Source organism: Acomys russatus, chromosome 16 (assembly GCF_903995435.1).
Source record: "Acomys russatus chromosome 16, mAcoRus1.1, whole genome shotgun sequence".
Classification (NCBI taxonomy): Eukaryota; Metazoa; Chordata; class Mammalia; order Rodentia; family Muridae; genus Acomys; species Acomys russatus.
The window spans coordinates 46,496,792-46,511,073 of record NC_067152.1 but is presented as its reverse complement, the minus strand read 5'-3'; the positions used below and the strand labels follow the sequence as shown (position 1 = coordinate 46,511,073).

The 14,282-nt window shown below is 53.4% G+C and overlaps 1 protein-coding gene across 1 annotated transcript in view; it reads left to right on the top strand.

Moving 5' to 3' along the window:
* The window catches only part of Ccdc57 (coiled-coil domain containing 57), a 59,064-nt gene that overhangs the window by 25,566 nt on the left and 19,216 nt on the right, over nucleotides 1-14,282 (top strand). The window contains exon 8 of the mRNA XM_051159310.1: nucleotides 4,854-5,070. Coding sequence (XP_051015267.1) covers nucleotides 4,854-5,070 — 217 coding nt within the window. The remainder of the gene's footprint in view (nucleotides 1-4,853; nucleotides 5,071-14,282) is intronic.

Sequence of the window (14,282 nt, the reverse complement as noted above, 5' to 3'; positions counted from 1 at the left end):
TCTTGTTTAGAAAGAAATTAGGAAATAAATTCAGTATCCACTGTCTAGGATTGATTCATGATCTCAGGGTCTCCAGAGGGCTTCGGCAGTCCCAGCACCGCAGCTCTGCCATCTGCAGCACCTAGCTAGCCTCATTGCCTCAGGCCCCTCCCTTGATGACTCTCTGATATACTGGGGTTGCCATGGTAACTGGGCTGCATCTCTCCGTAGGGCCTCCCCCTGCTCCCTGTTGTCCAGGAGCCCTTCAGTCCTGAGGTTTCATTGCACCTGAGGCTGCACGTCCTCCAATGGCCTCCCACGGGGTCCAGCTTCATCCGCTCTCCAGGACCCCTTAATTCTGCAGCTCTCCTGCTGCCCAAAGCAGCAATGTGGGAGATTCTCACACATTGCAGCCATGGCCTGCGGAGCACAGCGTCTCTGCTGACCCTAAAGGAAACACTTCCCAGAAGACTTCACCTAACTTATGATGCTGATCTCTTTTGTTGTTGTTTTTAATTCTGCTTTTGCTTTTCTGAGACAAGGTCTCTCTGTGTAGCCCTAGCTCCTGGAACTCCTCTGTAGACCAGGCTGGCCTCAAACTCTGCCTGCCTCTGCCTCCTGAGTGCTGGGATTAAAGGCATGTGCCACCACGCCTTTAATGCTCTCAGCATTCTTAACTGCCAGGTCATTAACCTCTGAGAACTCAATGGCATTTCCAGCCCGAAGGTGCACACCCCTTCCTCAGCCTTTCTCAAAGCAGCATGACCCAGTCTGTCTCAGCATAGCGCTGTCCTGTCACAGCTTCTGTCCGTCAGTTTGCTCTCCATTGCTGTGATAGATATGAGCAAACGCGGGAAAGCTTTGCCTTTGTCTTTCCTGTCTCAGTCACAGTCGGTCATGAAGGGAAGGAAATCAGGGCAGAACCTGGAGAGAGCAGGGTTTTGGAGAGTGGTGGCCATACCTTCAGTCCCAGCACTGGCACTCGGGAGGCAAAGGCAGGCAGATCGCTGTGAGTTCGAGACCAGCCTGGTCTAAAAAAGCAAGTCCAAGACAGCCTTGGCTACACAGAGAAAGCCTGTATCAAAAAATCTAAAGAAAAAGAAAAAAATTCCGTGTGTGTGTGTGTGTGTGTGTGTGTATTATACATATGTGTGTATATAGTAAATTTTTTTAGACAAAGTTTCTCTGTAGTTCCGAAGGGCCTGGAACAATGTAGACCAGGCTGGCCTCACAGATATTTCTGCCTTTACCTCACAAGTGCTGAGATTAAAGGCCTACTCTTCCACACCTAGCTTTGTAAATTTCTTAGAGCCAGGCATGGTGGCTATGGTCAAGGATCTATTTGGCTCAGTGGTAGAACACGTGGTTAGTGTTCCTGAGGCCCTGGTTTCCATCCCAACAGGAAAAGGCAACTCCAGCCATTGTATTTCTTTGACCTAATTAGACTTTCCATCACTCAGAGAAGTGCCTTCTTCTGATGTGGTGGTGCACACTTTTAATCCCAGAATTTAGGAAGCAGAGGCAGGCAGATCTCCATGAGGATGAAGCCGGCCTGGTGAATCCCAGGCTACACAGTGAGACTCTGTCTCAAGCAAAGTATTTTACCCAGAGCAGCTTCAGGACTCACAAGGTGGGCCGGGCTCAGCAGTGCTCACTCAGACCTTCAGCTGAGGTTCTTTCTGCCTCGCTGAGCGCTGAGGTAGCCGCCTCTGCCCTGGGGACGTTCATATCGCTCTGCTCGTCCCCACTGACTAATGAAATACAACAACCTGCTCCTTGGAGCTGTATGTGCACATAGCAGGACTTACTTGATGTTTGAGGCGGAGTCTTGCACTCCTGCCTACACTCCTAGGTTACCACTCTGGACTCTCAAACTGCTAGTGATCAGCTCCTTCACTAGTAGTGATCAGCTCCTTCACTAGTGATCAGCTCCTTCACTAGTGATCCTTTAAGGCTAGGGAAATTGTTTTGGAATCTCAGTGCTGATTCACATTTATTGAATAACTGCAAATATATTCTTCCACAGGAATTTGCCTTTTGAGTTTACTTACAATAGGTTAAAAGAAAAGAAAGCCACATAGAGATGCGGTGATGTAAGTTCTACATGTGCTCCCCGCCCGGGAGCAGCAGGCTGACCATCACTGCTGGGGCCACTGAGGCTGTGAGGCGGGGTGCACTCTGCAGAGCATCAGGAGCACCAACAGTGAACATCAAGGCTCAGGCCTGAGCAGCCAGGGCCAGTGGAGGTGCTCCATCTCCGTTCACACCCAGGCCAGCTTGAGGCCACACACAGAAAGCACAGGCCAAGGGCAAGAGCTGAGTCGGGACAGGGCAAGGCCACCCAGGAAACAGGCCTGAGGCACACGGAGGCCAGTTGTTTGGTCAGAGAGGAAACTGAGCAGGCTTGGCCAAAGGGTGAGGGGCAAGCCCAGGTGTTTGCCGAGCACACGGCGTTCCCATTGAAGAAAAGCACAGCTGAGCCCGGAAAGGAGGCTCCCGCACCCCCACTCCCCTGGTGGGCCCACACAGGCGCGCGTGCTCTCACAAACTGCTTCTCCCCTCACCTGTGGAGACGCTGTTCAATCATGGGGGAGTTTTGTTGGGAATTTTCAGTCACTTGCACTAGTCATTGCTCTAAGTGTTTTGTCAGAAGAAATCTTTCTCATATCACGAAAGCAAGCTTACTATCAATTGCAGTAAAACATGTCTGTTGTCTGACTACTTCCTAGAGTAGTAAATGTTTTATTAAAATATTATTTTTTCACCAGGCGGTGGTGGCACAGGCCTTTAATCCCAGCACTTGGGAGGCAGAGGCAGGCGGATCACTGTGAGTTCGAGGTCAGCCTGGTCTACAAAGTGAGTCCAGGGTGGCCAAGGCTACACAGAGAAACCCTGTCTCGGAAAAAAAAAAAAAAGAAGAAGAAGAAAAAGAAAACAAAAAACTGCTGTAGAGATGGCTCAGGGGGTAAAAGCACTGGCTGCTCTTCCAGTGCTCAACTCCCGGCACCCACGTGGCAGCTCAGAACTGTCTGTAACTACAGCTCCAGGTGACCTGATGCCCTCACACCAATGCAGATAAAATAAAATTAAAGTATTTTTAAAAGAAAACAATAACAAACAAGCAAACTAAACAGCTAGAGAGACTGCCCAGTGGTCAGAGCACGGGCTGCTCTTCCTGTGGGTTCAGGTTTGATTCCCAGCATCCACATGGTGACTCAGCCATCTGTGACTCCAGTCACGGGATCCCAGGCCATTCTCTGGCCTCTGTATGCAGCAGGCATGTACATAACACATAGGCAAAATACTATACTCATAAAAACATAAAAATAGCCAGGAAGACAAAAATCAAAAACAAAAACAAAAACAAAAAAATAGCCAAGCAGTAGTGCCACATACTTTTAATCCTAGCCTTTTTTTTTTTTTTTTAAATTCCTATTTATTTCTAGTAGTAAATGTACCTGCCCACGTAAGAAGTAGAAAGAAGCAGGTGGTGGTGGTGGACACCTTTAATCCAAGCTCGCGGGAGGCTCAAGCAGGCAGATCTCTCTGAGTTCCAGGCCAGCCTGGTCTACAGAAAGAGTTCTAGGACAGCCTGGGCTACACAGACACTTGACAAAAAGGTAAAGCATACAGAAAAGAATTACGTGTGTGTAAGGCTAAAGCAAATAAGGTAAAAACGGTGGGTGGAGGCCAGAGGTCAGTCAGCATGACGAAGCTCGGAACCACTAGCAACCAGCCAGCGCTAAGCCCACAAGTCCATGTGTGTCAGGTGATCACCAGGGAGCGCTAAGCCCACAAATGTGTGTGTTGGATGCTCACTCCCCACCCACTGAGCCTGACACAGCCCAGCTGCTTCCTTCCTGTTTTCTGTGTTTCCTTTCATGCCCCTCATGTGGGTCTCTTTGGTGTCCCCTGCCTCCTTTTCTGTAGAGTTTTCTGAGGAGCTTGGATAGAACCAATTGTTCCGACTGTGCAGTGGGCAGAGTGGCCAGTTAGGGACCAGATAGACGGGTGCTGTCTGGGGCTGGGCTCTACCTAAGCCAGGCCCTGATCTTGGGGGAAAGAGTTCTGCATGGAACCCACAGCTTTCTTCCCCAGGTTTCCAGAAGCACCTAAACCAAGTGGAGGGAGCTGGCTGGATTTGTTCTGTGGTAAAACAAGCAGATCCTTTCTTTAAAGGCGGACACCAAAGGAAGAGGCCCGGGTCCCAGGATTTGGGGGTGTTTCGTCTTAATCTTGGGAGGCTCATGTGTGATGATAGCAGGTCCTAAATGTTTCTTGGCTTTCATGACAGGACCCAGGCACACCAAGAGAAAACGTGTTTCTGAATATGCAGGGAAAAAAATCAACCTCATTCAGCCCACACGGTCAGCAAAAACAACACCCCATCAAGGCCACAAGGCAGGCATGGGATCAAGGCCTGCACAGGCGCAGCCGCCGGTGCAGGGGTCTCTGGGGTCCATGTGGGAGCTGGAGTGTACTCACGAGGTGCTGGGTGTTCACACACACTGGGAGCCTTAGAAAAGGTCACACTGTTCTGATGCCTGCTGTGGATTTGCCACCTGGTGCTTCATTTTAGAGCAGTGGGCAGGTGGACGAAGAGGTGCCAGAGCACTTAGTGCTCACTCACCTCAACGTGGCCTTCCCACTCTGGTGGGGACCTGAGCTGTCAGGCTCTGCCCTGTACCCTGGGCTCCAGCCACTCAGGTGAGCCTGGTGCTGTCAGTCAGCACGCTGGTGTCTGCCCAGAGCACTCAGATCCTGAGAAGTGTGCTGTCCCCTTATCCTGATGGGAGAATGGAGGGAGCGCAAGAGCACCCCAAAGGTGCACAGAGGGTAGCTATAAAAGATAACGGTTCCCTTACCTTTCACAGAAACAACATAGAGTCCCCACAGAGACTTGGAAGTCAGTTTGTCAGAAAGAAAACAGGTCCCCAAAGCTACCACAAGCTCAAGAAGTCCCTGAAGAAAGTGACCACCATCCCCACAGATCATCTTCATTGGCCAGCAGTTCCCTCCAGGACACCTGGAAGTTGCTAGACCTGGGATCCAGCGTTTCGGGTGTGCCGTCACAGGGCGACTCTGCCACAGGTAGGAGAGCTGCCTGCCCGATTGTTACCGACAGCATAGAGTGCAGGGCGGTGCTATGCTGAAGTGACTGTGGGGCAGTGCGCTGTGCTGTGCTTAAGTGACTGACTGTGGGCAGTGTGGCTGTGCTGTGCTGAAGTGACTGCAGTTGGTGTGCTGTGTTCACTGCTCCCTTTTGCTCTCCTGGGAGCCGTGTCCCGGGCCATACATCATAGAGCCTTGCAGGTCAGAAATCGCATCACACACTGCACCCAGCAGGGCTCATTAGGGTGGAATCTGCCTCTCCACAAGTTGGATGCAGGGTGGGTGGCCACTTCTCTAGAAGAGTCAGTGATTAGCCATGTGTGGTGGCGAACGCCTTTAATCCCAGCTCTCGGGAGGCAGAGGCAGGTGGATCTCTGTGAGTTTGAGGCCAGCCTGGTCTATCAAGTGAGTCTAGGACAGTCAAACCAAAATAAATAAATAAAAAAAGACAAATAAACCAGGCACGGTGAGTGTGAGTGCAGGTTTCAAGGTGGTCAGAGGCGTGGGGGTCCCCGTGGAGCTGGGGTTATGAGAGGGTTGTAAGATGCCTGCTGTGGGTGCTGGGAAGTGGACCCTGGTCCTCTGGGGAAGCACTTACCTGCTCAGCATCTTTCCGGCCCTGGTGCCCTCCTTTTGACAGACCGATTTATCAGCACAGCCAGGGAGGAGGGTGGGTTTGCGCTCAGTGACAAGAAGGCCATGTCACCACTACCTGTCCCTCGCCAGAAATAACTTCAGAGTTAGCCAAATACAGATGTGTGTGGCTTGGCAGCCACTCACCTGCTGGTGCTAATTGCATCTCAGCCCTCAAAGGCAGAAGAGCAGTGCAGAGGCCAGACAGGCTGCAAACACAACCGTGTAAGTAAAACTTTATTTACAACAGCCAGTGGCAGCAACGCTCTGTTCCTTAAACCAGATATTCAGAATCTTAAATTACTTTTATTGTTCTTTCAACTATGTCTATTACATGTGTTTAATGTTTTATTGTTTGTTAGCTTTTGTTTTGTTTGTTTTTGAGGCTGTGTCTCACTGTGCATTTCTGTCTGGCTTTGAATGTGCAGTGATGTTTTTATGCCGCCCGAGTGCTAGGATTACAGGAATTGCACCCTGTGGTCAGCCCTACAGACACAGCGAGGAGCCCAGATACACATCAGATAGAGAGCCATGGTCTTGCTGTGTAGCCCTGGCTTGCCTGAAACTTGCAGCAGTCCTCCTGCCTCTGCCCTCCCGGGCTAGGATTATAAACATGTGCCACTTGGCCCAAAGCCTTAGTCTTGTGTTGGGTGCATCCCTGGGGGTTTTAAGAGTGCTCTCAGTGGGATGACAGTCACAGGTCAATCTCCCTGGCTGAGAGCTTTCCGCACAGTAGGGTGGATGCTCAGCTCAGGAAGCGACCATCAGGTGGCCACAGGCCTGGGAGGAGTGGACCAGGGGCTCCCAGCAGGAGCTTGCCATGTGCAGGTGGGTGAGGTGGGGAAAGGTCCTGGGAGACAAACTCAGAGAGAAGCCCTAGAGGAGCTGGGGAGCCCTGACCTTGGACAGGACAGAGGGACTAGAGTAGAGGGTAGACTGGCTGCCAACACTGACCAGCAAGCTTTCCCTGTGCTCACAGACTTTCCACATAGCCCTTTAGAGCAGGCCATGGTACAGCTAACCCTGAGGGATCCACTCTTTCTCTTAAAGAGTAGCTGCTGTGGTTCCTCTGCCAGGCACAAACCCCCAAGACCTGCGTGCCCAACAGCAGGTCCTCAGGAAAGCTGGGCCTGGATCAGAGTGAGAGCATTAGCTGGTGGCCACGTGCTGTCCTGATGGCCCCACAGGCAGCCTGGGAGCGCCCTAGCTGGCAGCTGAAGTACCAGAAGAGGCAGCACGTGGTAACCAGAGGTTACAAGTGGAGTGTGGCCTGACAGAGTATGAGGGTGCACACATCAGGCAAGATGCTTGCAGCTGCAAGTCACAGTATCCCAGGGAAGATGCATGGAGCAGCCTTCACCGCCCAGATCCAGTGCAGCGCCATGTCAGGAGAGCCACGGGGACTAGCACGGCCCACACCCTGCCACAGAGTGCAGCGCCATGTCAGGAGAGCCACGGGGACTAGCACGGCCCACACCCTGCCACAGGGTGCAGTGCCATGTCAGGAGAGCCACGGGGACTAGCACGGCCCACACCCTGCCACAGGGTGCAGCGCCATGTCAGGAGAGCCATGGGGACTAGCACGGCCCACACCCTGCCACAGGGTGCAAGTCCGCATCAATGCACACACTGACCAGAACACAAGCTTGCACCAACTTGCAGGACGAGGAGGAGGACACTGCCCCTGGTTGGCCTTTTGGGGTCCTTACATTCTCCTCTCCCCATGTTGGCAGGGGAGGTGCCATGAGTTACAAGCCTGGTCCCCTTCTCCTAGAGATTCCTCTTTATCAGTGAGGATGCTACTCCGGAGCCCACACACTGCTCTCCATGGGCCTCATGGCTGCCCTCACTTGTCCAGGGGATTGCCTACACCTGTGCCCTAGGCCGCCTTCCTAGAAACCTGCTGTTTGGAGCTTTCAGTGGGAAAGATGGGGACACAGCAGAGCTACCATCCCCTGCCAGCCTGAGGGTGGCATGTGGCTCCTAGCAGCTCTTTTGTAATAAAAATAAAAGTTAAAAAAAATATATATAGCAAAGGTCTCTGGCTTCAGGGTTCACCCCACAAAGGATTTTGTTGAGAGGAAAAGGTGGTCATTATCAGTGCAGTCGGTGGTGAGGGTCCCTGTGCAGGCTGGCACGGGGAGGCGTGGGCCCGTGTAACCGAGTGGTGAGGGTCCCTGTGCAGGCTGGCACGGGGAGGCGTGGGCCCGTGTAACCGAGTGGTGAGGGTCCCTGTGCAGGCTGGCACGGGGAGGCGTGGGCCCGTGTAACTGAGTGGTGAGGTCCCTGTGCAGGCTGGCACGGGGAGGCGTGGGCCCGTGTAACCGAGTGGTGAGGGTCCCTGTGCAGGCTGGCACGGGGAGGCGTGGGCCCGTGTAACCGAGTGGTGAGGGTCCCTGTGCAGGCTGGCACGGGGAGGCGTGGGCCCGTGTAACCGAGTGGTGAGGGTCCCTGTGCAGGCTGGCACGGGGAGGCGTGGGCCCGTGTAACCGAGTGGTGAGGTCCCTGTGCAGGCTGGCACGGGGAGGCGTGGGCCCGTGTAACCGAGTGGGATGTGAGACTTTGCATGCTGTATGCTGATGTCTTATGAATCTTATTTCTGGACACAGTGATCCCTTGGGAGATGAGGCCTCTGGTGAAGATGGGGTTGGAATAGGACCAGTCAGTCTCCAGTGAGTTTGTAAGCCTCACTTCAAAAGCTAGGATAGAATCAGCGTGGTGGTGCATGCCAGAGCTACACAGAGAAACCCTGCCCGGAAAAACAAAAAGCAACAAACAAAAAAGCTGAGCGTGGTGTTGTAACGCCTTTAATCCCAGCACTCGGGAGACAGAGGCAGGTGGATCGCTGTGAGTTCGAGGCCAGCCTGGCCTACAAAGAGAGTCCAGGACAGCCAGGGCTACACAGAGAAATCCTGCCTCCAAAAAAACAAAAATAAAACAACAACAAAAACCCCAAAACAACAACAACAACCTCCAGGGTGGCTGTTTCAGTGTTTTGCACTTTCAGTGTTATGAGCCACAATCTGACCATTACACGGTCCTAGACAGATAGGAATGCTGATGAAACAGCACAGAAGGAGCCAAAGTGTAATTGTGCCCGTGTTAACGACATGGGGAGCTGCTGAGGTGCTGGGGCCTACCGGTTGTCTTTAATCCCAGCATTCATGAGGTTGAGGTAGGAAGATCATGGTTTGAGGCACCCTGGAGTCTGGAGGTTGGGACTACCACCTCACACCCTAGGTTTTGAGGTGGGAACCAGCACTGCCCACCACACCCTGCTGCCTCAGTGGCTCCTTTGGTTTCCTATCAGGTCCTGCCAGGCCTCGTCCCCACAATGAGCTCTGGGCAGCTTCCTGGGGTCTAGATCATACAAAGTGAACCCCTGGGATAGTTAGCACCCCAGACAAACTCTGACTTCTACCTCACCACACACACCCGCCCGCCCCGCTAGCCCGGCCTCCTCTCTCACCTTCATTCTTGCAAAAGCCTCAAGTCTGGCTGAGCAGTGCTGGCCCGGTGCCTGGCTCCCACTCTTCTGCTCCCTGTGTTACTGGATAGCCCAGGGGCTCAGCACCCACCTGCGGACACAAGTACGCACCCCTCACCCCAAGGGCGTCCCCCCCCCAATCTCCCCAGCACCTGCTTCCCTAGCCAATCCAACAGGTCAACCCACCCAGCCTTCACCTCGCTGCCCCAGGCCTATTTCTCAGTCCCTTCTATCTCTTCAGGAATACCCCTAAGGGTGGGGTTGCTTGAGGCTTTGTCTTGGATAAAGGACCGCCTGCCTGCCCGCCCGCCCGCCTGCCAGGGCCCAGTTAAAGGACGGGTGGCACCTGCAGCCTGGTGGGGGAGGGAGTAGAAAGAATGAAATTCCTGAAAGGAAGTCAGACTGATGACACTGCCAAGCATGCCCCCCATACAGCTCAGTGGTGAAGCCCTAACATCCAGGAAGCTCTGAGCTCACCTCCCACACCTCCCCCCAACTAAGGTTTGCCCCTTAGCCTCTTACTGTGGTGCACACCCATAATCCCAGCACCCTGGAGCCTGGGGCAGGAGAATAAAGTCTTTGAAGACAGACTGAGTACTTAACAAGACCCTGTTCTGGGAAGGAAAAGGGGAAAGAGAGTAAGGCTTTTAAAATATATGTACTTCCTAGATGAAAGTACTACTATGATCAGGGCAGGGCTAACTGAAATACGGACAGACTTTCTCTTGAAGCCAAACAAGTGGCTTTTCAAGTTCCACAGCAGTGAAATGCCTGGGGAGGAGGCCGTCAGCCTGCCGCAGCCTTCCACACATTAAACATCAAGACACGTGACGCAAGGCCGGGGCGCGGCTCAGTGACAGAGACGTGCATCCCATGTGCCCGGCTCCAGGTTCATCTGCAGACACACATGTGCACGCACAGGCCCTGGGCTTGGGAAACGCTAACACCAACAGCCAGAGCAGAACTTCAGCCAGCTCTGAGATGGGCAGCACTGTGGGGCACTTGCTCAAAGAGTACATCATTGGCAGAGGCTTGCCGGGCATTTCCAAGACCCAGGGTTATCCGCAGCACCGAAACTAATCACGGAGATTAAGCACGCATCCCAACACAGGCATCACCTCTAACGCTCCGAGGTCCCAGCCAGAGGCTTCCACAGACACCCTCCAACAGCACCTGGTCCCAAAGCCGGTCCTGAGGCAGACCTCCTCTACCTTCGTAGAGTGAGGTTTCTGGTGGCCTGAACGTCCTCTCCAGGAATTAGGAGAGTCCAGCTCCCTAGTGTCTGTCCCAGGAATCCAAGCGGACAGCCTGGTGATATCATCTTCCACTCTGAGCTGGAAAAACAGCCTGCGCAGGTCTCCTCTGCAGCACTGCCTCCCCGACAGCACTGGCCTCCCCCGCAGCACTGCCTCCCCTCAACACTGCCTCCCCTGCAGCACAGGCCTCCCCCACAGCACTGCCTCCCCTGCAGCACAGGCCTCCCCCACAGCACTGCCTCCCCTGCAGCACAGGCCTCCCCCACAGCACTGCCTCCCCGCAGCACAGCCCCCCCCCACAACACTGCCTCCCCTGCAGCACAGGCCTCCCCCACAGCACTGCCTCCCCCCAACGCTGCCTCCCCCCCAACGCTGCCTCCCCCCCAACGGTGCCTCCCTGCAGTACTGCCTCCCCCTCAACACTGCCTCCCCCGCAGCACAGGCCCCCCCCAACACTGCCTCCCCTGCAGCACAGGTCCCCCCAACACTGCCTCCCCCCAAACGCTGCCTCCCCCACAGCACTGGCCTCCCCCTCAACACTGCCTCCCCCACAGCACAGGCCCCCCCCCCCAACACTGCCTCCCCTGCAGCACAGGCCAACCCCGCAGCACTGCCTTCACCCCAAGGCTGCCTCCTCCACAGCACTGGCCTCCCGCTCAACACTGCCTTCCCCCCAACACTGCCTCCCCTGCCTGCCTCTGCCCGCCCACTGCCCAGTTAGTCCCTCCACACACCCAGCTGCCAGAGCCAAGTGCACCGAAAACACACATTTGCCCTTTTCCTTCCAACAGCTTGTAGCCGCGAGCAGCTTCCTTTTTTATTTTATCTGAAGATCTCTTGGTGGCATATGTAGGGCTGACAGATCTTTTGAGTGGCCCATAGCACTGGGAAGCTCATTTTGCCCCAAGGTCTCAGGTGTGTCATCTTCCACACTACACGGGGTGCTGCAGTGTGGTCCTCCTCACTGTGGGAGCCCACAGGTGGACAATTATCTAGAGAGGAAATCGCTGGGTCAAAGGTGTGGGGAGTTTGAAGTGTTACCAAATAGTTGTAAAAAAAAAAAAACCTGGCTCTGAGCCTGCAGCTGCCGGCTAGCTGGGTGGAAGGCAGCTCTCTGCTCCAGTGCCCTGGGCCTAAATCTTTCTCAGTCTCATAAATGAAAACTGATACATTGTTGGGTTTAATTTACAATTATTTGAGGGTCTTAGAGGTGTTTGTTTGTTTTTAAAGCAGGCCTTCCTGTATCTCAGGCTTGTCTCAAACTCCCCGCAGCTTTAAATGATTCTGAACTGTTGATCCTCTCACCTCCAGCTCCTTTTGCAATCACGTGTTTTGTTTACTTGGTTGGTTCAGTTTGTTGCTGATTTTTTTGCTTGCTTGTTTGTTTGTTTGAGTGGGTGGTTTTTGTTTGGTTTTCTGGCTTTTCAAGTCAGGGTTTCTCTGTGTAGCCTTGGTTGTCCTGGACTCTCTTTGTAGACCAGGGTGGCCTCGAACTCACAGCAATCCACCTGCCTCTGCCTCCCGAGTGCTGGGATCACAGGGTGTGACTTTATATCACTGACTCTGTTCCAGAACCACGCACTGTGTAGTCCAAGTTGGCTTGAATTTACTAAAATCTCCCTGCCTTTGGCTCCAGATTGCAGAGATTAAAGGAGTGTGCCACCACACGTAGCCCACTAATCTGCAGTTTTGAAGCTATAGGCATTTATTTCATGGTTGGGTTTAATGTGGATTTGTGACCTTTTCACAGAGGACAATTGAAACTGGAGACTGAGGGTAACAGACTCATTGGGGAGGGTAGACAAGTGGTCTAGAAAGTGCGGGGAGGCCAGAGACAGGGCCTAGAACCTGTACCTGCAGGAACCAGGCGCTGAAGGGGCTCCAGGTAGGCGTGGCCTGACCAGCCCGTATCCCGGAAGCACCTTCAGTCCAGCTAAGCACTTGGTTTGAGGTGTACAAGAAAGGCCCAGGTACAGCGATCCCATTTTCAAGTGGAGACTGAGGCCAGATAACTGTCACCAAACAGCTGCTCGCTCTCTCGGTGTTCCTGGCCTGCACAGGCCCAGTCAGCGCTGGGGGGAAAGGGCGGGCTTAGCAGGAGAGGGCTACGGTTGCCCACAGGCCAAAGGGTCATGGGCGCGGCAGCTTCTGAGGAATGTGGCTGCTGGTTGGGGCTAGCCCAGCTCCTCCCGCCGAGCTGAGGGCTAGTGCAGGGCAAGGAGTGGGTTGGGTTTTTTTTTTTTTTTTTTTCCTTTAGAGTGTTGTGGATTTTGAGCTCATCCTCGTGACAAGCCTCTAATTCCAGCTCCTGGTAGGCTGAGGGAAGTGGGTCTTCATGAATCCGAGGCTGGCCTGGGCTGCCCAGTCTAGAAGAAAAAGAAAGGAAAGCGGGGGAAAGGATTGTTTAAAATAGTAAGATAAAATGCACTGTACTCCAAAGCCATTGCTTCAGACCTGCTTACCTAACACAGCTCCTGTGCGCATGCTGACAGTGACCATGGCCACACGGTGTCACCACACCAGGCTTCTCTTATCTGGAGATCCAGAAGGAACAAAGAAAGGGAGCTAAACAAGCGCCCCTTGTCCTCCGGCCTCATTGTGGAGTCTCACTGTCCCAGACTCAGCTCCAATAGCCAGACCTCCACCTCAGGCCTCACCTCAGGAGAGCTGTCCTGGCCTCAGTGTCTCCAGCAGGAAAGGACAGGAGCAGGAGGGGGCAGGCAGGAAGTGGCCACTGGGCTAGGCCTGGGCACACCCACAGTGGCTCCTCCCTGGCTCCGTGGGTCCTATAGGCTTCTGTTCCCAGGGAGGCTAAAGCATTTCTTTCTTCAAAATGCTCACTTTGAAACCGACAACAAAACAGTTTGCTTGCTTGCTTGTTTGTGCTTTGGCAGGGTTTCTCAGCCTGGCCCCGGCAGTCCTAGAACTCAGAGATCTGCCTCTGCATCCATGCTGCTTCCATTAAAGGTGTGCCTTTGACACTGCCCAGCCAAAACAATTCCTGTAGGGCCCTGAGGGGGTGCCTTTGTGGGTAGACATGCTTGTCGCTTAAGCATGAGGCCCTTAGTTCAGATCCCAGCGCCCACATAAGCCAAGTGCACCTGTGGTGGATTTGAGGGTGCTGGCAAGTCAGCCCAGCTGCCACAGCATGCTCCAGATTGCGTGAGAGACCTTGTCTCAAAACATCAAGAAGCCTTAGTTAGGTGTGGTGGCACACTGGGGAGCAGAGGCAGGGGCTCTCTGTAGTCCACGGCCAGCCTGGTCTCCAGAGCAAGTTCCAGGGCAGCCAGGACTACATAACAGAGAGATCCTGTCTCAGAAAATGTAAGGTAAACTGGGTGGTGCACACCTTTATAATCCCAGCACTCAGGAGACAGAGGCAGGGGGATCTCTGTGAGTTCAAGGCTAGTCTGGTCTACAGACAGTTCCAAGACAGTCAGGGCTACACAGAGAAATCCTGTCTTGAAATAACAACAGTTTAAGGTACTGTAATGCAAGATCTCTCTGAGTCCAAAACCAGCCTGCATAACCCAGTAAATTCTAGGACAGAGAAGGCTACACAGAGAAGCTGTGTCTTGAAAAACCAAAATAAATAAAATAAGGTAAAGGAGGCTGGAGAGATGGCTCAGCGGTTAAGAACACCGTCTGCTTTTGCAGAGGTCTTGAGTTCAATTCCCAGCAACCACATGGTGGCTCACAACCAGCTGTAATGAGCTCTGGTGCCCTCTTCTGGCATGCAGGTGTACATGCAGGCAGAGCACTGTATACATAATAATAAATAAATAAATCTTTTTTTAAAAATTAAGAGAAGGGGC